Raw genomic sequence first — 20419 nt, 5'->3', positions numbered from 1 at the left:
TATTTGTCAATAGACAGCAAGTGTGCTCATTACAGCACAACATCAGATCCCATACGTAAAAACCGTGACAGTGAGGAAAATGTGAAAGTGTTCGGTAACAGTTAAAAAGTCAAAGCAGTAGTATTTTGCTATGAAGGTTACCGCTTCACGTGGAGTTCAAAAGTCAACACCTGAAAAAGAGAAAAGAAAAAAAGGATGTGAGACAAATACAGAAATGTTTATATGCAACCAGAGTATGATCCAGAGCAAGACCTGGTAACACTGGCTGAAATACCCCAGCAGATCTCCCATTTCAGAAAACAGCTCAAACGCTGAAGGGAACCACCACGATCCTCCTGAATTCTGTAGGATCCACTATTTACCCAGCATTGCTGTAACTGACACATTCTTAAGCAAGCAGAGGAGGGCACATATACACAAATACTAAGCTGAATATTGATTAGAAATAAATCTCCAAGGTACTGGGTAAATCACCAAAATTCTTAGATTCAAATTTTACTGAGCTCTTCACCTATTTGTAAAACGGGAGAAAGCAGCTATTGACTTTCCTCCGAACTGCCAGTGTTCACTGACTCAAAAAATGAGGTATGAAAGGATTTATTTGTTACAGAGTATGGTTATGCATAGATAAAATAGCTCAGAAGTACCTGCTATAAATTGAGGATGGATTTATTAATAATGCCATCTTGACCCACTTCAATTTTATTTCATATTTATAGAGAGATGTGAATAAGTTTGCACTAATTTTATTCAACCTTCCGTTTTAGTGGCTGACAGAAGGAAAACAGCATGAATGGTCAAAGATGCAAATGGTAATGTATGCGTTGTTAGTGCAGTATCTTATATCTAAATTAACTTCCTTAATATACATATACTACATGAAACCATTGGTCTCAATTTATAACTTTACTGATATCAATTACTTAAATAAGACCTGCATTCTCTATTATCTGTACATTTTCAGAATCCCTCACATGGAAAAAAGGGAGAAAAAGAAAATTAAAAAGCACCATCTCTATAGGTCTGCACAAGCACCATGTGTTATTTTACCAAAACAGTAAATACATTATAAATCTCTACTTCAACAATTTTAAAGCAACTTCAGGCAAGTGCTACGTTTTTAATTTCCTCTGAAAAAGAAGCTGGTTTTATACTTCAGGCATAAATGAGAATCACTTGAATCTAAGTATTTCACTTGGCTACGTGTAACACCCTCTTTTACCTGGGTCAGCAGCATCTTTCAGCCTTTGAAATAATTTGGAAAAGAATTTCTCCTTTCTTCATAATCTGCAAATGCAGAAGCAATAGGATCTGAGTAGAACATGACAGGCCTTGGTCCTTCATTGTTCATAGTGAAAGTAGCTGGGAACTTTGTGAGATCAAGACCCCTGCCCGAAAAATAAGCCTGGAGCGTTCTGAAAAACTGAACATATTTCACATGTGAAAACAGAGCATGCCCAACAGAGATCACTTATTTCTACTGACACAAAGGAGTTGTAATTTTTCTTCCTCTGTGGGATGAAATCCTCTGTTTTTATCATTAACGGGTACAATATAGGCAATATAATTGAGACATGTCTACTCCATCCATGGCTTGTACACCTTACGTGGTGTCCAAAGGCCACCGGTTTAGTGACCATCTGTGCTCTCCACGGAGCCACAGAGGATTCAAACTGCATGGCTTACAAAACAGGCACATGAAAACCCTTGCTGAGGGCAAGCAGTACAGTTCTGGCACACGTTTCTCTAGAGAAATGTACTCCAAAGAGTAAACAACGGGACAATTGATTTGAATGAGCCCCTTAGATTGCTTAAAAGTAAAAATTAATGCTGCTTAAAACAGTGAGGAAAAATTGTGGGAAATTTATTTTACTTTTTCCATCACAAACTCCTTATAAGTTCTTGCAAATGTTCCCTTAGTGACATTTTCTTAGCTGTAATTAACTTTCAGATCTTCAGCCACTATTCCCGACAATGTGTCAGCTGCAAACTTGTCCTTCCAGCAGATGAGACAACACGGAATCCACAGAGTACACATGTGAGAGAAATATCATCATTCCTCTTCTGTTTCATAAAAAGAGTGCTTGTATAATCAAAGTACATTTTTAAAAACTAAAGCTGCTGGATGGAGATACAAGGAGGTTTTATGCACTAGTGCACACCAAGAATGTCTCTCCAGTGAAGGAGCACATCTTGACTGAGGAATGCTCATCCAGTTGTGGTTATTGACTATTTGAAGTGCATACTCGCCAACGCTGCATTTAATGGGCCCCATTTTACCTTTAAATTTAGAAGAGAGAAATTCTCATGATGGAAAACAAAACAAAAAAGCACGAAACTAAGGCTATCTTTCTCGCAGCATTTCCTTACCAGCTCTCTGTTTCTCGGGTTATCTAGAGGTTTCCATTTTTCTTCTGGTTGGAACGGAGCGCCCTTTGCCAACCCTCTCACGGCCAATACTGTATATAGCCCCAGGAGCAGCACTTTCCACATGCTGGAGATGAACTGTTATCTGTAAGAAGCACAACAAACCACGCTCCTTAAGTCCTCTAGAGCTGCCACTGGTAACAAAAAAAAGCATGAAAATCCAGCAGAGTGCTGAAAATCATTATCCACGGCAAGGAAAATCTGCCTACATCCATGTGCTATCAACTCTTTCTGTTTTTCTAGTACTAATGCTATTTCCAGACACTGGATTCTCTTTTTGAAAGGGACTAGTATGACATTTATCACAAAATATTTACATTTGTTACTATGTACAGCCATTTGCATTGGCTGATGAGTTACAGCATCAGATCTTTGTGTGCTCCACGGAGAATGCAAAAATATGGCTTGAGATCCAGATAGCTCAATTTTTGAAACTGCATGAAATGGAAGTGTACTACATATATTAATAAGTGCAATAATAAGACAGCCCGAGACTCATTTCACAACTTGATTCTATGGAAAAATAAAACTTACCAGTGAATTTGGCTCTGGCTTGCCCCGTCTTGGTTGGTCTCCTTGCAATCTGTGAACAAACTGATCTCTGCACTTATATTTCTAGTGGACTGTAGGTGGGTGTCAATGACGTCAGCAGGAGCTCAAAAATACAGTAATGATTCCATTTCCATCCATGACATAAAGACTCTTGAGAATTTCATCCTTAAGAGTATTAAGACCTGTTGCTATCGAACGGCGCAGTGCAAATTCCTCCTCCCTAAGCCCTGTTGCAGAAGGTTGGTGGTAAGCACGTAGTAAGTTTAAAACAATTCCCAGCAGAGAAAGGACAGCTGTATCAAAACATTACTTTTAATTAAAAGTGATTAGCCATATCTCTAGAATGGTGACTAACAGATAATTACAGCTGGTTGAATAGTTTTCAAGCGAGATAGGGATCATTTTCTTGATGCTGGAGAGAGAAAAGTAAGGTCTGTTTCAATATCCAAAATCGTAACATTTTAATGGAAGCATTGCTTTCCTACCCCGATTTTATCAGCAGTCAATATCCTCCTGTCAGACTAGGAACTAAGACAATAGCTGCAGGAGGACTATGCTAATTTACCTTGGCCTTATTTCATAGCATTCTTCAGCTCAAAGCGGCTCAAATTTTTGCTTAGAATTTCATCACGCTCTTGTCTCCACTATTTAGATAATATTTAGTTAGTATCCTGTAAAATATATCTCTAAGTGGACATGCTAATACTAAAGATTTTTGGCCATTATCTCACTCCAGATTATAGATGTTTATTCCTCACCTGAAACTTTACATCTTCCCCCCGACACACCAATTCTTCTATTCACTTGACTTATTTAGAAAGAAAAAAAATGGGGGATACCCAATATATTCACTAGTAAAACACACCAAAGTCATCTGTAAATTTGACAGAAGTTTTATTACTGTAGAAATTTAGGCAGATATGCAAGAGATTCAATTAGCACATATTTTCTCTGAGCTGTCTTAAAAAAAAAAATCCCTAGAAACTTGTATTGTTGCTTTCTGAGCTAGAAGCGTTTGAGCTAAAAGTCTGTTTAAACTTAGTGCTCATTTTAATGTGTTGGGTTTTTTTTTTTTTTGGTGTGGGTGTTTGTTTAAAAAACAAAATCAAAACCAGATCGTTCCATTACAGCTCTTTCCTCCAGTGAAAGTCAAATATAAGGGGAAGACATTCATATTAAAATACTATTAGTATAGTTACACTGATTGAACAAAATTGCATCCACCTTTGAGATCTGTAGCTAGTTTAACAAATGCTTTCCAAGCCACATGCCTTTTAACGCAGCCAAATTTAAGCACTAGGCTTTCTTGACAAATTACATATATAGACACATCTTCAGTAAAGCAAGCCTTTTGAAAGTGGGTACACTTATTACATAGCCTTTGTGGCACAGTGAGGAATATTCATGTATGTTTGAATCAAATTGCACTGAAGCTGAAAACGCTCTCAGCATTGCCTGTTCAGTTTTCAGGCAGATTAACTTCAAAAAGGTAAAAATCTTGTTCTAGAACAAAAGGCAAATTTGAAACTGAATGGTTTAGCTGGGAACAAGTTGTATACATATGATGCTCTATATAAACTGTATTATTCACCAAACATTTTCCATTTTATTGCAAGGCAGGTGTAACAGGTGCATGAGTTAAGATACTGAGACAAGCTTCATCAGGTATGATCTTTACTGTACTCTACCCGAGATGTGAAAAAAGTGTCTGTTAGTTAAAGTACCACTCTAACCACAATGCTTTTTTCCACTGATTTTATTCTCTGCTTAAAATCCCACACATTACAAGTTAGAAGGAAAAGCACCAAACTGCTCCACACGAGTACCTGAGCAAAGACTAAAGGCAAATGTCGATCACGACACTCATGAGCGTGTTTGTACAACAGCAGTACAGGTAACGTTCACAACAATCTACCCACTATGACTGGTAAGCGGCACTTTTTGTGAATTACAACCATTTGTACTAACACGTACTAACACAAACGTATTAGGACACCATACAAAAATACACAGAGGTGTTTTTATGTAGCTAGAGCATATGCTATACAGTGTACTCTTATGTCAACCACACTTAGGTAAAGACAAATAAAAACATGTGAAGCATACACTGCAGAGAGGGAAATCATCAAATAAAATACGAACACCCCAGACTTGCTCCCACTCAAGTTGCCCTCGGCTGCAACAAAAAAGTACCAGTATCTAAAGCATTTTTGAAGGATTCTGAGATTTCAGTTACCAGCAATTTCAACATTCGCTGAAGACGCTACCCATTCTCTGAGGTTCTCTCTGTATCTCACAAGAAAAGGACTTTGCCAAAGCTTACCACGCATTGCATGATCTGTATCTGAGAATTTAGTCATAAACATATGCACAATAATTTATTCTAGCATGATTCAAGCATTTCTAGATAAGACCCTATCAACATCTCTAAAAACCTGTAGCTATTTAGCTGCAGCTACATCACCAAATTACACCAGCTATATAAGAACTGAAACCAGAGGAGGAGTTAAAAAGATGAAAGACAGGTTGCCTGAGAAGTGATAAGAGTTTTCCAAAAATTATATATGTGTTCTTCAAAGTTTTAAGTCCTCTTAACACCAAACAACCAACAGCACCCTCCCTCTCTTCCAAGTACTCAAAACAGGTATTTTGGCCAACATGATTCTGTCTTTGTGCTTGGAAGAACAATTAAAAGGTAAGTAAAGAACCAAGTTACTAGGGCTGAGGTTACACAATTTTTCTAGACTAATCATCATATACGAAGGTCTTCAAGTTCTGCCCTCTCCATGATTTTAATACTAGAATATTCCTGTAGCTGGGAAATCAAGAATGGCCAGGATTACTGAAACCGCATCATCACAAAAGAAAGAGGAGAAAATTAGGTGACCAGAACGAGAGCTTTAAAAGCCCTAAATGAACACACAGAAGGAAGGAGCAGGGAAGACACAAAAACGGTCTATTATCTGTTGTGCCGCAGCATCTGCAGCATTGCGGCAGCCGGGTACAAGTCAGTTCTCTAGAGAAGGTTAATAAATTTGATTCTGACACGCAGCAATTCCATGTGTGTATTTAACTACTCACAGTCCAACTGTAAGTTTTGAGATGGCTTCTTTATTCAAGATCCAGTGTTACATAGAATCAATACTGAGGCGGGAAGGGGGAAGTCAGAATTTGGTGAGTTTTGTTCAAAACATAAAAAGAATCTTATAGACACATAAGGAAAGCCAGTGGTGGCTTCTACTGAGCTCTTCATATTAAAAAATATACATAAGAAATCCTCCTACACAACAATATCACAACACGATTTTAAGATCTTGCCTATTTCTGGTTTTCTTTAATGAATTGAGAAAAAGAGAATATAAAAACCTTCCCACCCTCTCATCCCCAACCCCTCGCTCCCTCCAAAAAAAGCCCATTTCAGGGTTTTATATATGAGCACTTTTCCTAAAAAATTAACTAAATTATTGAAAACTTCTGGAGCTTTACAACAACCAACAACCCCACCCCAGCAACTTCTAGTGTTCTTGTCACACTGCCGTAGATATTGATACTGAATGGCTCAAATAAAATATATTGCTTAAACTACAATTAGAGGATTTTTTTACTTTGAAGAAACTAAAGAGCAATTAAAAAAAATAATAATTTGACACAGAGACTTCAAAGTTGAGACAGACAGCTAAGACTAGTATTTCTTCCTTATCTTTATTTTTGTCACAATAGAAAGACTTCCGACATTAAGGTCAGCTAAAGCTTTCTGACTTTGGTTGGTATGATTCCAACCCACAAATATACTGTACTTGTAATAAATCTTCATTTCTGTAAGTATAGTAAAAGGGGGTCAAAATAATTTTTTACAAGTATTTTCTCCAAATCAAATTTCACTATGATTCACACAAATATTTTTGGTCAACTGCAAAAATCAAATATAAGGCTACAGGAGTCCGCAGGCTACAGTTAAGAATGTATTCATCTACTGGTTTAAGGCACAGTATTTTTTTTTTCCTCTAGAAAGCTACAAGTTTAAAGTCACAGTGAGGAATTCCACATTTCAATTTTGGTCTGGCACTCTAATTATATATGTCACATCTACTGCTTGTAGACACCTGTAAAATATTTGAGTTGTCAGGTGCTGCAGTCTCAAATACTATTCTCGTACTCCAAGTGACACAAGTGGAAAATACTGAAGCTTGAATTGATCCCCAAATATTGCCCTTGGCGTTTTATAAAACTAAAAATCAACGCGTTTGCCATTTGATAGTTAATGTGTAAACTCTGAAATTACTCACTGGAAACCCGGGATAACTGCGTGGTGAAGGAGGAACTGGAATGACGAAGGAACAAGTTTGTGTGTGCCACGCCTGGCTTTTAGAGACACAAAATCAGCTAAAGGAGCTCGGATACCACATGCTTCCTACAGAATCTAGACCGCAACCTGCCAACAACCGCAGAGAGGCCACACGCACAAGATCTGTCTATGATGGCATGAGTAGCAACATCTGCCTGCATTCAAGAATGTAGAAAGAGACCCTAAACCTGACGCAAAACTCAAGTCAAAACATCACAGCTCTGACTCGGGCAATAAGCACGTATTTGAGGCAGTTACGTGCTTAAATACCTGAAAAATTGAGGAGCTGGGCAGATGTGCTCAAGAGCTATAGAGTTTTCTCCTTAAATGCTTAAAATTTATTTTTAAGAGCCGTAATGCTTGTTAACAAGATGAAATTTATATATTTTACTTAAGCTTTAAGATAAATGAACTGATTAAAAGCTCTGAATACATTCTTACATAAATAAGAATGCAAGTCAGAAAATACAGGATTTGTAAAAGGTTTTCAAAGAAACTTTCTGAGACTTTAAGGATTCTATTATGAATAGTAGCTTAAAGTTCTGACTCTAAGACGGAAGTAGAAAAACTATTTTACTTTAACATAAAAATGGATTTGTTTTCAATTGTCACTCACTGGCACACATTTCCAGAGGTACGTAAGAACAGCATGTAGCTTTGGTGACAGAAGCATGTCTCTCCTATAGGAATGGTGAGAAAAGTTTTAAAACCATTTACAGTACAATGCTAAGTACTTAAAAAACCCAGCTTGATTACCTCCTAGAAAAAGAGACGTAAAAAGTCAAAGCTGTAAATTAAGGGAGTAACATTCACCATGAAATGGAAAAGCAGCATTAAGAATTGAGTCTGGTTTACAGTTAACAGTTTTCTGGTAGCTTAGTGACTTAAAACACCAGCACAATTATTGTACAGACACTATAACTGCTTCCAAAAACATTTTCAATAACTGAAGAGTGTACTGAAGGTCTACAAATGGCTGGTTTTTTCTCAGTATAAATAAGACAAAAGTCTAAACACACTCATCACTGTATCAAAATAAACTCGATCACATGAAAAGTTTCTCAAACGTTGACCTGTATTCACAAGCACATAATCAACTTAATTCTGTCCTGTCGGAGCTTAGAAGCAGATATATCAGATTTTGGAAAAACGTAACAAGTTTATAACCTCGTTACTGGCAAACGCATGGAAAATTAGACTTCATATCAAATACCAACCTATGCAGAAATGCTTTTTGGTTTTTTTTGGTTTTTTGGGTTTTTTTAAAGTATCAATACATTTTAGTTTGTCTTTTTAAACACTGACTTTAAAGGTAGCCCAATTAGGTCATAGCTGAAAAATTCACTTAAACATAGAGACTGTTTCTATTTCTTCTGCAATATATTATTACTACGCTGTTTAGGGTTTCATTGTGTTATTTGTTTGGTTTAAAATGTAGAAAACTAATATTGTGGAATGAATTGCTACAGGTATCAGTTCACTGAAAAACAAAATCAGAGCTGAACTCTAAATATTAGAAATAATATTAACTTAAATTCCAGTTACTGCAATTTTTCTGAAACAAAAAACAAACAATAAAAAAAACCCCAACCAAAGCCCAAAAAACAACCCCCCCTTTTAAAAGGACGCTGAAACACAACATACCACAACCATCTGTTAAATGAAAACTGAAAATACCACCTTTGGACAACATTTGTTCATTCAGTTTCAAGGTAGGTTTGGTAATTCTAGTTTAGAGGTAACAGTTTTTCCTTGCCAGACAAATACAGAATATAGACCATTTATGAACGGTTCGCTACACATGTAGCTACAACAACTGCAGTGTGGTGAGACTGTGAGGAACACGTTTGATCACCTCAACCAGAAAATTTTATAGACTTCAAGAGCAATTCGGGGTATGGAGATGTCTCACTAAACCTCTCCCTGCCCTGTCAAAGAAAGGATCTGCTCTACATATAAACTGTACCTAAAATTAGTGACATTTGGTACTCTAGGTTCTTACCCTGTTTGTTTTTTAATTCTGTGCCTGATAGCTTATAAAAATATTAGAAAAGAGCCACACAAATATTTCTTATTTTGAATGCATCTTGAGGAACAAGCCAAAAAATGGTGGCTTAATCTAAGCGTAAAGGTTTGATTACATGGCATAATCTCCATCTAAACGTGGCAAACATCCACATGGATGAAGAACAGTGCTTCTGCGAAATTAATACCTCAACTTCTAAAAAAGAAAAGAACAACAGAATTTGAGTCTGCATCTTAACAGAAATCCTCCCTTACAGAGCAAGGTCTAATCTATTACAAGTTAATTTGTGTCTATCTTCTCCCACACAGTCTAGATAATCTAAAACTTAAAGAATAAACTGGAATTTTAATGTAGTTAAAGGTGTTCCAAAAGATGTTTCATAAACGCAGCCTACTCATAATAAAGGATATTTCAGTAATATTTACACTTTCTGATACACTCAATTAAAAGTCTTTATAGTGGGTTACCCCACATTTCTGCTGAGATAATTGTGAACAGTGGCAGAACTAGAAATTTGCATAACAGAAGCGTCTCCTCCAAAAGTAACAACACACAATCATTGTCATTTTACCTGAAAAAACATTTTAGACTGTTATAAATTCTTGTCCTTTTCAGAATGGCAAGTAGGATCATTCGTCCTCTCTTAGAATGGGATGAATTGTCCCCTGAACTGGTTCTAATCCTGTCCCCAGATAACACAGCATGCATATAAATCCAAAGCAGCAGTCAGACTTCCCCTCCTTCCCTCAGCAAAGGTAAACCATCTATGAAAACGGGAGCATTGAAGGAGATGTGATAAATTCTGTCATCTGGGAGCTCACGACTCCAGATTGTATCTATTCCCACCTCCAACTTGAAAACCAGGGTAGGAATCTACACAAGATTCTGTAACCTATTTCATGAAGAGTGATAACAACTATCAACACAATTCCCAGCTTTTAAAATACCATTAAATGGAAATAAATGGTGTTATTCTATGCTGCTATAATTCAGTACTTTTCACACTGTGACAGATCTTGGAAGCTATCAAAGCTACTACATGCAGTAGTAGACTGTTTGCTCCCCTTATTTTGATTATTTTATTCCACCAATGACTTCAACAAATGGATTCATGCATAAAGAACCTCTTAAGGTAGCAAAACGTAATCAGCAGTAAAATACAACAGGAAGCCAAAAGGCCCACAAAGGCCAAGGAAAATGATCTTCCACAGCAATCAGATCCTGCACATTTCACAGCCAGCCTTCACCAGCCCCAATGCAGTTCTGCCAGCCTCTTTCATTCACGGCCATTTAAAAGTAGAAAAACTACTCTGTTCTTCCATGTCTGAACAGCAACTTCTAGGTTAAACCAACTGGTGGATTTAGCTACATGTATATTTAGACACACAAATTATCTTATATAGATATACCATAGCACACATTTGGTTAGAGAGCATCAAAGTATCATCTATACATATAACTTTTCTGATGTACAGACACTATGTATAATCTAATATTTTTTTAAAAAGGTTAAGACTAGAATACCAGCACATAGGTTACTGGTTAACAGCGATCATGGTTTGGTTAACTACAATAATCTAACTCAGTTAAACAGTTTTAATGACTTACTGAGAGCTTGAACTGCTAGCTTATGTAAGCAGACAAAAGAAGTGCTTGCTTCACATTTCTCTTTCACTTTGGAAAGTCACTATGTGAATTGAGTCCTTCCAGCCAGCTCAAATAAATTGGCCCTAACAACACATTCAACCTGAGGCACTTTAGGCAAGATTAATGAGATAGGATATAATTAATGGGTCAGGCTGGCTGTACTACTATATCAAGAATATACTTGATTGACTGTGGGTAGCAGATTTCCTCTTATTATTTGTAGAAGATGCTTGAGCTAGTCTAGTATTTCCACATGAAAATAACAAGTATCTCGGAGAGAGTGGAGACAGCTAACACAGAAGCAATTTGTAGGTTCATCTCTACACAGAATCAATATATCATTTCAACCTAACGGTTACAGAGGTTCCTTCTGTTGGCAAAACACACATCCAGGGGCCAGAATTCCTCACACATAGCTATTTTAGGCTTTATTATAAATGGCAGTCACTGTAGCATCTAGGCACTAAAATCATACTTTGTACAGAACTAATAATTATGGTCAGTATTTCCCACTATTACTAAGACTTTGTCCACGTGTGGAAGTTAGCACTGTACGGCAGGGCAGGAATTTACAGCGTTGGAACTATTCCATATTCATTTCACATATTGACTTTTATCACGAGACAGTAGATTCTCCATTTACGATAGGGAAAAAACACCCCTGCCGTGTCTATTTGGAAACAGTGCGGTTCAGCAACTGCACTGGAAACTCACACCATACCTCAGCGTTGGCTACCTTCTCCATATGGACAAGGAGTAATTTCAGAATTTACAAAATTCCAGAGAAAACTGGCAATGTTTTAAAACAACATTACAGCAAATTGTTTATGAATCTGCTGGTATCCTTCCTGAATAGAAAGCTACACAGAATATTGTTGTTTTCTCACTCTCACAAAAAGTAAAATGTGTAAGACTTTCAATAATCTCACAAATGTTCAAGTCACACTGATTGAACAAACGATTTGATAAAAATAACAGTTCTATATAAGCAGTACATTCTAGTTTGTCCAGACACAACTGTGGCAGCTTTTAAATGTAGCATAAAATGATTAAAAGTCTACTTGGCTGTGTAGTTTTTGTGATAGTCACAGTGTGCTTGAAATGTGTCGAGTTTTAACCAGCATAATTTAGACCTGCAAGAGATACAAGTTCAGAACATACGCACTGTATGGTACAGTGAGTCAAAAAAAAAAAGTCTGTTTCAATACAGGAGTACAGTGAAATATCAAAGTGTCTACAAGGCAGAGTATTGAGATGTTACTCTAATATGGTTTATGTGCTTACACACATACAGAGTTAATTCACTTAATTTTCAGAGGTGGGAAATAAACACCATGAAAAGTTTGCTAAGCAACATGAACAGAACCACGAACTTTTCATGAAGTATTCACAGTTCTGTCCAGTTTCCCACATAACGTAAACTTCTGTGGATGTTACTTCTAGGCATTTCTTGTTGAAATTTGTCCCATCTCCAGTGAGAAATTTCTAGGCTGCACCTTTCTTCCTATGTAATACTGAAGGTTACACAATACAACACAGCACATGTAGAAGAAGAGAAAAGGTTACGAAGTGGGGTACTTTGTATAAATGCAGTCGTCCAAAGGCCACCATTGCAACAGACAAAGGGAGTGGAACTTTGGCAGCGATCTTCAGTAGTTTACTGTAAGAATATAAAGAAAAAATTGCCATTTTTGTAGCCACACATGCAGAAGCTACACAAATATCATACGTCGCTTTCTTTTGAAAAATATTTTATAGATGTCAAGGATTTGTTCATTTTTAAAACAGAACAAATAGGTGTAATGGGCAATAACAACTGCTGCATAAGAGCAATTATCTAAAAAGGCTAATAAAATGTCATTTTAAAATATTCTTATATTAATTTAGAAATAAGCTTTCTGTAACAAAGATAGATTGAATGTTCTAGATCATTTAACAGGTACTGCTCAAGAGGACAAAGTACACTGGTTATTATTCGTTGTCTTTCACAAGGCACTAATTTTATATTTGAACTAGAAATGCTCTGTCAGCAAAGCCCAGCACCCAAAACTTCTTAACCCACTTGGAAAGCACATAACATTTCCACACGTGTACCCATAAGGAGGAATTGCGAGAGCAGAACTATAATGGTTTAGAATTCTCTTGTAACTTCCTGACAATAATTGCTAAATATACTAAGATTCTGTACCATTTGGAAGGATTCAGTCAATTGTGAATGAAAAAGTTCCAGTTAAAGAAGTCTTTATGCAACTGATTGTTGTGATAGCAAATACTTCATTTAAGTCCATGTAGTAAATACCAATTATTTTCTCCACTTATCTGAATCACAGGTACCTTGCATGCATTTTACCCAGTCTTTAACTATACGAGTTTATGAATCTCTGTGTAAGGTGAACAATTACGTGTCTGTGCAGCATAAATTAAGTTTCACCACACAAATGGAAGTAGTGACAAAGAAGCAGGAAAACAAAAACTAAAGATCAGGCTACAGTACCTTGATTTCAATTCAGAAATATTTGAATTAATGAGAATTTTCAAAATGCATACGAGGATAATAGCTGTAGATCTACATGGATCAGGATCAAGTCTAACGCTGTACCTGCAAAAAATGGATTAAAAAGCATGTTACCTCCTAAACTAGGCTACCAAATAACATCCAAGTTGGGAACAAGCACGTGCTGATAACAACAAACATACACAAAATGTATATGGCATCACAGCCTGATTTTAAATCCTTTCTGAACCATCACTTCCTTCAGCATATCACCGACCACTTAACACCTACTCATAAACCAGACCGCGTAAAAGAAAGCTATAATTAACAGAAGTCTTTGATACTATAAGTAGGTAATAATGTAGAGAGTCAAACATTTTCCATTTTTACTGTCTTCAAAGTTGCATATTCTTCCACCTTACTGGCAATTTAAGAAGTTACCTGAGATTTTTTAACCAATAAATTAAAGATGGCAAGTTGAGCAGCATAACCCATGTGAATAAATGGAGAACTGTAACATGCATCTTAAGACTGTTAACAGCTTCAGCAGTTGTACTGTTGGGAACAGATTGTGTTGCTTTTGAAGTACAGTCGATCGAACTCTGGTTTTTGACTGTGTCTTTACTGGACTTCCGTGAAGTTTCTTTTGAGCGGTCTGAATCCTGAAAACAAAAGACAAAGGCCATAATAAAAAAATCCACAGGCTTATAAGAACTCATGGTGGAGGAAGGAAGAAACTATCACAACACTATCACACCAGCTCTGATTTAACAAGAGAACTTGGAAAGCAAAATTCAATAGTTCAATTTTAGAGCATCTAGATTTAACCAGAAAATTCTCTTACACCAACAGTTTATAAATCTTTGGAAGAAAAGAATGGAGAGTAGAGATGCCCTGACACCGATGCAGTGATAAGAAATGCAGTTCCTGCATGTAGAAAGAACAGAATAAAATGAGTAATAAAGCGTGTGGGTGAAAATGAAAGATGCTCATTCATGGGAAAAGATACAGGAGGTAATGCAACTGAGAATAAAACATTAGCTGTAGGAATAAATAACGAGGTAAACTAATGAGTTGGCAGATGCTAACTTCCAACGACAGACAGAAAACCAAACACCCACAAATTAAACAAAACCAAAAAATACAGAGATGAAAGAAGGAGGGGATTTAAAAATCAAGGAAAACCACCCAGAGAAACCCAAAAAAACCTGTCAACAGCTTTTTCTGGCAGACTACTTTCTTAACTATGTCTGTAAAAAAAGAACAGGTAGTTCTTATATGCTTGTTCCCACACACACTTAAATGTTGGAACTTAAACCTTAAAGTAACTGAACAGACAAACAATGTTCACTATGCATGAAACCCAGTGCTTCTTCCCTCCTTTTTAAACGGCTCCCAGCGTACTGCAGCCTCAGTCCATATCCATCTAATAAATTCTAATTGAAAAACCTCTAAACTCCAGAAACTATGTACTTGGAAAAAATATTTACCTGTAGTATAGGTTATTATCTAGAAATTAAACTTATTTCTTCAGATAAGGCATGCACAGTCAAATACCAGGATTTAGACAAAAACTATTGTTCTGTGTGTATTCGGAGACTCACTTTTCTTCTTAAATGTACCTCAGACAAGTTCACACTGCAGTGATCTTGAACAGCAAATGCAATAGTCATATGTGATGAACAGGCTTCTCATGTCCTGGCTTTTCTTTTGCATCATGCACACAATAACTAAACTACAGCCATCCGGTCATCACAGCACAACCTCGTGCTACCAAGTCGATAACAATTCATAATGCATAGGTTTGCCAAACAGCTTTTGGTCACAATTTTGAACTGGAAAACACTTACCCCATTAAGCGTGTTTTGTTCTGCTCTTAGATTCACATGTAGTTTTATAACCTGTAAGACAGACAGTTGAATTTTTTAGTAATGTTTCTTCACACAAAAGCTGCAGTATACGAGAAAAAAAATTTGGGTTAATTATTTTTTGACCTTTTTCATAGCTAGATGATTCTAGGGCGCCAATGGAGCTGCAAAGCAAGAACTCCCTCTCCCTTTATCAGCAGCATTCAAGTGCTCTCTTAAGGAAGGATTTCAGGCACAGATGGAAAACTTTTGCTGCTCTGCTTTGTCCCCTCCACTCTGCTCAACAGAGAATACAGAGTGAAAATCTGCATATCTAAGACTATTCTAATCCTACAATATATCCACTCTCTTTCCTTTCACTCCACAAAGATTTTATCTTTAAAGACTTTTCACAGAAGTATTTGACAGAACGTTCCAAGTCCTCTCTTTGCTAAAGTTTCTCTTCAAGGGAGTTATTAGTCTTTGATTTTATAACATTACCTATCCATAAGTTGAAAAATCACAATTAGATGGATTATTGTAGTGGACAAATGGGACTGTACCTTTCTTTTGTAAGAAGCGTTATCAGAAGAACAAAATAATTCTAAAGATTACAAGATCATTAGAGCCTGGTAAGTTTGAAAAAGACGCATTATTTGAAGTATGCGAACAATAACATTTCTTTTAAGTATGAAAAATGGTAATTTGTATTTTTGCTTTTAACATGAGGTTAATTCAAAGCATATAAAATTTTGAATTCAGATATAAATGAAAAATGTTTGGCCTTTCAGTACCTTAAACCAGTATTGAAGGTAAATAATGACTATAGCAAATGCACCGCAAGTGGTCCAGCTGACCAAAGCAAGAGATAACACTCCACAGAGTCCTCTGGGTGTCAGTAACTTGGTATCTTTTTGAAATACAGTAGGTCTAAAAAAAGAAAAAAAAAAAAGACAAAACTGCTGTTATACTCTCGTAACAACATCATAACTACAGTGATCAAAGACTAATTCTGTTTTGTGAATGACTGGAAAGAATAAATTGCTCCTGAATATTGATTAAACACTGGAAAAATAAAGACACATTTGAACATACATACCAACTGCTACATAAGCTACTTTGCAAAAAAAAACAACACACCTTTCTTATCAAATCAACTGACAAAACAATCGTGCATTCTTCCCAGACAGGAATTTCTGCTTGCTCAGTCCAAGAAACACAGAAAAGCTTATTTTAAGTTTCTGGATTCTAGCTGATAGGACTAAGAGATGAGTATGAATCTGAAGCTGCAAAGACGAGCTGAGGTGTGACGAGGGGAATGGGGTGGGGAGCAAGTGCAACACAACTATGAAAAGGTCAGTACTTCTTGCACATTCATGGGATGTGCCAGTAGTAAAAGAGACATTGAAAACAGAAAAAGCATTATTTGGAAAATACTATTTTAAAAGCCTTTGCAACAAATGTGGAGAATAACCACAAAAAGAAGGCTAGTCGGCAAGAACAAAGAATTCCACGGACACATTCTTTGCTGCTGACCATTATCAGATCATTTCAGAACACTGAGCAAAAGTCAATACTATCTACTTCAGAGAGATTTATGGAAAATTTTTTTTCATCAATAAATTCAGGACGAGACCAGAGCCTGTGTAAGGTACTAGAATTTCAAAGCGAACCAGCTGACCTACAGGCAGGCACACAAAATCTGACTTTCCTGCCTCTGCCCAAGACATTCTCAGGGTTTGCAGGAAATAAAATGTGCTAATGAAAAGGGTATGAACGGAGCTAAACCCCTTTAAATTTTACTAAGAGTAGTTTCAAAACTTAGAAGTTCATCACTTCATCACTCAAAAACTAATACTGAAGTTTCTGAGCATCCACTGTAATTTATAAAAAAAGACGGCTGAGAAGAAATAGCTGATACGACATCTGATGTTTGGTAGAATAAGACCAAAAGCACTAGTGATGGATTTTCAAATATCCATTTACTGGATATTTTCTGAGTAAAGAGCATCCCAACCAACTTTCTGGAGACAGAGAGCTGGCTCAAATCTAGCTGAGGACTGTTATCAGCATGGCAACAGTCCAACCATTACAACAGCTAAGCATCTTACCCAATTTACTAATTTACTCCTTCGAAATCTTTTTATCTTCCTTGCTTTTTTAAAGACCCCTTTCATATTTGAATACTCATCTCTACAAGCAAAACACATTCCAGTGTTCCTAGATCCATATAATTAATCGGTCTTGTATGGTGAAATTAACATCCAAGAGGTTTTTGTTTTACAAGCCTGTTTAAATTCTTCAGTGCAGTTTATCCAATACGAATAATACGAACTATTGCAATGCTAATAGTCTCTTTTTTAAATATATGCATCCATTTTTTGAGCTGCTGAAAAGGGAACAGTCCAGGTGCTTTCTTTTCCCCAAGAACCTTTCTCAAAAACAAACGGAAAGCCTTCATAACAGCTGGCAAAGGAAACAAGAAAGCCATTTATGTTCCCTTTCAGAGATGCAGAATAAGGAATACGAGGCAATCCTCACACTTCATTAGTACTGACAAACTGAGATGCCTACACCATTTATATTGCAGAATTTAGTCTGCCCAAGCATTCAGAGTGAAGCAAACAGAAAAAACTGACAGGGTCACAGCCATCTAGAACAGTACAATTATACAGCATAATGTTGTTTTACCTAATCAGAGTGAACCATAACGAAGAGAAGAGTCTCAGAGATATAGAGAAAAATACTCCACTCCAGTAGGCAATGCCTGTCCCAAAAAGAAATAGAATCAGGGACACAAGGGGGAACCACGTGTCCTGACTACTCAGTGCAGCTGCATCCACCTCTGGCAGTGACAGTGATTCCCATATTTCTCTAAACCAGTTAAACCTGCCAAAAACATGAAAGCAGTATTACTTATCACTTCCAATCACCGTTACAGAAAGATATATATCAACTACGCCTCCTACTACAGCCTTTCAACAAAAATCACAGTCAGGTGCTCACAATGACTACGGATAAAATAACCAATAGCTTTACTGAAACTTCTGGTTAGGAAACTGTTTTACATAAATAGATAAGATATGCAAACTCACCCCTGCAGAAACACGACAACGCTTATAAGAGGTTCTACTTTGTAGGGTTTAGCTGTCCTAACTAGTTCAAGGGTAAAGTCTGAACACTGGCCTAGAATCAAGAACAGAAAGCATTTACAGTTATTATTTTGTCATGAACTTCAACAGAGAAAATCCACAACAAAAAGCAAATTCAGACAAAGGTTTCAAAGTTTACTTTAAAACAAGACACTCCTGTCTTATAACAGTCCAGTAAGTCAGCATACTTCATCAGCAAGGCCCTTAATCGGTGAACCACTCATATTCAGGTAATATGTCAGAAAAGCTTCTAGAAAGAGTAGAGAGTTTATTACAAACATCACATGAATTTAAACAAAATGCCTTTTTGTCTGAAGATACGTCTAAAAGTTAGTCTGCAAAACTCATCCTCACGCAAGAAATAAAGTGCTTGTGCGTATTAACAATCTATTTTAAACTTTTAGATGTATTTTTAGGTAGACTTGTATTAATTCTAAGATATTGTGTAACATCAATCATTCACAAAGGAGGGAGTGAAGAGTAAAATAATAAGGAAATATTCTGCTACCACACAACCCTGGAGAACTACCAACAAACAACAACCAAAACTCAAGAGCATAGATCCAAGTACCAAGTTCAATGACACTTGGCTTAAAAAATTCACAAGTAGTATTTCAACAGAAACTGGATTAAAAAAAAAATTATAGAAAGCTACCTGTTGATATCCATGTGCTCAGTTGTCCTCCGTAAGTAAGAAGAATATTAGAAACAACATAGGCAGGAAGAGCACCAGCATGGAACCTCATTATCTGAAAGACAAGGATATAAGGATAACTTTCAATTTACATGTACGAAAATATTTAAAATACATACAAATATTATCATGAAGACAGCATTGGCTGATTGGAAAGACTGGAAAATCTTTCTTTTAAGATACAAATTGTTTCTTGTTTTGATGCATAAGTATTTGATAACCACCACAGCAATTAACGTTACATGTGGAAAATACTCAGACCTCTCGTAAATGGCTAATCAAATGTGTTTTGATAAATGACCACATTCTTAATGAATGCTTTTTTTCCAGTCAAGAAAAACATTAAAAGAATACAGTAGCATGTTAATGATGTTTCAGTAAAATAAATTAAAAAAATTAAAAGGCCACTTTCCAAGCAAAGCCTGCATATGGTTACATATGCTTTTGGGCAACGAATTTTTGGAAGCTATTTCATCTGTGTTTTAATTGGCTTCCACTGTCCCAAGTCATGACAGGATATCTGATTAATACACAAGTGCCAAGGTTTTCAATGACCATTGCATAGTGTTCCTCTTGGCATCAGGGTGGAACCTGCAGTGCCAGAGGAGAGAAGGGAAGATGGGAAAACTTCTGTGGATGCTACAGACATAAAAACCAATCTAGTACTAGACGGTTTTCTTACTTGCCCAAGAATCTGTATAAGTGACGTCTGCAGAATTACCTCGATAAAAAACAAATATTTTATTATTTTATACAACTGTAAGCATATATAAAAAATATTTCATTTTTAAGAAGACAATTTAAGTATTAGAATACAGCAATCACATAACTAAAATGTACAACAGCTTATTATTGACTTCAAAAACAAATGCTTTAAAGTTGTTCTTAGAAATGAGAGCTCCATTTTCAACATTACTCCCACTGTTGCAAAGTATTTGTAACATGCACTACATTTTTAAAAAGGCCAAACAGACCACCCTTTAGATTTGCTTAGTATTTAGTTTTAAAAGACCGAATTATGCAAAAATTATACAGCAATGCAAAATAGCTATAAAATAAATGTGCATTACTCACTTCATACTGACAGTCTGAGGAAGAGTAAATATTTAGCTCTGGAACCCTGCTGTCATTTTGAGGCTGAGCAATATGCAGTTTGGCAGAAATCTCAGTAAGAGACGGAACTCTGAAACAGCAATTTAATTGGTAATCGTTGTCCTTATAATCAGAAAAAGCCA

The 20419-nt window shown here is 36.4% G+C and overlaps 2 protein-coding genes across 2 annotated transcripts in view; both read right to left on the bottom strand.

Annotated features, from left to right (window-relative positions):
- Positions 1 to 1164: 1164 nt before the first annotated feature.
- On the bottom strand, positions 1165 to 3066 carry C6H2orf66 (chromosome 6 C2orf66 homolog). Its single transcript, XM_065638219.1, has 3 exons — positions 2962 to 3066; positions 2371 to 2512; positions 1165 to 1423 (listed from the first exon to the last, which is right to left on the bottom strand). The coding sequence occupies exons 2-3, from the start codon at positions 2491 to 2493 to the stop codon at positions 1241 to 1243; spliced, it is 306 nt and encodes a 101-aa protein (XP_065494291.1). The 5' UTR covers positions 2494 to 2512; positions 2962 to 3066; the 3' UTR covers positions 1165 to 1240.
- Positions 3067 to 6367: 3301 nt separating this feature from the next.
- PGAP1 (post-GPI attachment to proteins inositol deacylase 1) overlaps positions 6368 to 20419 on the bottom strand; it is a 32016-nt gene continuing 17964 nt past the window's right edge. Inside the window, 10 exon segments of the mRNA XM_065637539.1 lie at positions 6368 to 12657; positions 13492 to 13596; positions 13933 to 14153; positions 15342 to 15392; positions 16133 to 16268; positions 18030 to 18227; positions 18434 to 18524; positions 19146 to 19239; positions 19867 to 19905; positions 20259 to 20367. Of these exon segments, the coding sequence (XP_065493611.1) occupies positions 12519 to 12657; positions 13492 to 13596; positions 13933 to 14153; positions 15342 to 15392; positions 16133 to 16268; positions 18030 to 18227; positions 18434 to 18524; positions 19146 to 19239; positions 19867 to 19905; positions 20259 to 20367 (1183 nt within the window). The 3' untranslated portion in view covers positions 6368 to 12518.

The sequence above is a fragment of the Caloenas nicobarica genome, chromosome 6 (genome assembly GCF_036013445.1).
Source record: "Caloenas nicobarica isolate bCalNic1 chromosome 6, bCalNic1.hap1, whole genome shotgun sequence".
NCBI classification, from domain to species: Eukaryota; Metazoa; Chordata; class Aves; order Columbiformes; family Columbidae; genus Caloenas; species Caloenas nicobarica.
Note: the sequence above shows the minus strand (reverse complement) of the source record. Positions and strands in the feature narration are given on the sequence as shown.